Source organism: Crocuta crocuta, unplaced genomic scaffold, assembly GCF_008692635.1.
Source record: "Crocuta crocuta isolate KB4526 unplaced genomic scaffold, BGI_CrCroc_1.0 scaffold143, whole genome shotgun sequence".
NCBI lineage: Eukaryota > Metazoa > Chordata > Mammalia > Carnivora > Hyaenidae > Crocuta > Crocuta crocuta.
The window spans coordinates 4,720,991-4,722,318 of record NW_027529175.1 but is presented as its reverse complement, the minus strand read 5'-3'; the positions used below and the strand labels follow the sequence as shown (position 1 = coordinate 4,722,318).

The following is a 1,328-nucleotide window of genomic DNA, read 5'->3' as shown; positions in this document are numbered from 1 at the left end:
CCGGGGCCCCCCCGCCCCCCCGCCAAGCCCGCGCCTCTGCTCACCCTCCTCTTCCCTCCCGTGAGCGCCACGCACGCTGCCACGTGTCACCCTGCCACACCCAGTTCAACGACGCGCCCGTCCCCGCAGCCAGCCCGGGGCGCCGGGTGAGCGGGGCCTGCGTGCCCCTGCCCTCCCGTCCGCACCTGGCCCGCCCGGGCCGCGGCAAGCAGGTGCTGGAGGCGGGGGACACGGTGTTCGGGACGCACTACCGCACCGGGGGCAAGGCCGGCTCGGCCGGAACCGCTCCGCACTCCTGCAGAGGGGACCGGCGTTCCGGAGGGACAGTGAGGACGCGGGGAGGGGGCAGGGGTTGGCGGGGCCTGGGCAGAGTCAGGGAGGGGGCGGCTCAAGTGACCGGGGCGTCCGGGTGTGTTCACGGGAGACCACGCTTCCGGTGTCCTGGGATGCGGTCAGCGGTCAGGCTGGTTAGGCCCTTCCCCTCCCGGGACACTGGGGTCCCTGCCGCGGCTCTGGGTGGGGACGACTCACACCCCCAGGGACATCCCCCAGGGCAGACGAGGGATCTCCTCTAGAAACCGCTCCAAGAGGGGGCTCGGGGCCCTCTGGCCCCCACCAGCCGCCACCCCCTTTCTGGACACAGAAGCTGAGGTGCTGCAGGTGGGGAGCTCCCCCAGGGCAGGGCAGGGAGGGTGTGGACGTGGCCCTCGAACCGGACGGCACGCCCCGAATCCAGAGACACCCTCTGCCCCCATGGGCTGTGGTGGCCTGGCCACAGGGCCGGACGGGAACAAGAAGGGGCCGAAGCCCCGCCCCCCGAGACCAGCCCTGGGCGGGCCCCCCCGGGGCAGGTGCGCACTGGCGATCCCGAGGATCTGCTCACAGGCGGTGAAGGTCAGCAGCGGCTGGGGGAGCTCTCGCAGGAAGGTCTTCAGGATCACGGCAGGGACGTGGACGTCCCCATAGTCGTCGAAGTGCACGGGTTTCCCTGGACACAGAACGCCGTGTGTCTGAGTTCAATGGGGCTGTGCGGTCCCGCTGCGTGACGGGCTCCGACGCAAACAGCCCCAGAACTCCCGAGGGGGAGACCTTCCGCCAGGCGTGACCCCGTCACCCGCTGGACCCAGGGCGCGGCGAGCGCCCTCCTTGGCTCTGCGGGACGCCTGGCCGCGTGTGGGGCGCTACCGGCCCCCCTGCCATGCAGTTCGGTCCCCCCTCGAAGCGGGTGCTCGGCGCACGGTCCTGGGGGACCAGCCCACGGCGCCCCGCACTGTGCCCGACGCGGCCTCCCTACCTGCGGCTCCCCCACGGGCCGCGAGAGAGCGGGG

At 73.1% G+C, this 1,328-nt stretch overlaps 1 protein-coding gene across 1 annotated transcript in view; it reads right to left on the bottom strand.

Moving 5' to 3' along the window:
- Positions 1 to 1,328, bottom strand: part of ARHGAP8 (Rho GTPase activating protein 8) — a 38,168-nt gene that overhangs the window by 4,524 nt on the left and 32,316 nt on the right. The window contains 1 exon segment of the mRNA XM_077757895.1: positions 860 to 988. Within this exon segment, the coding sequence (XP_077614021.1) occupies positions 860 to 988 (129 nt within the window).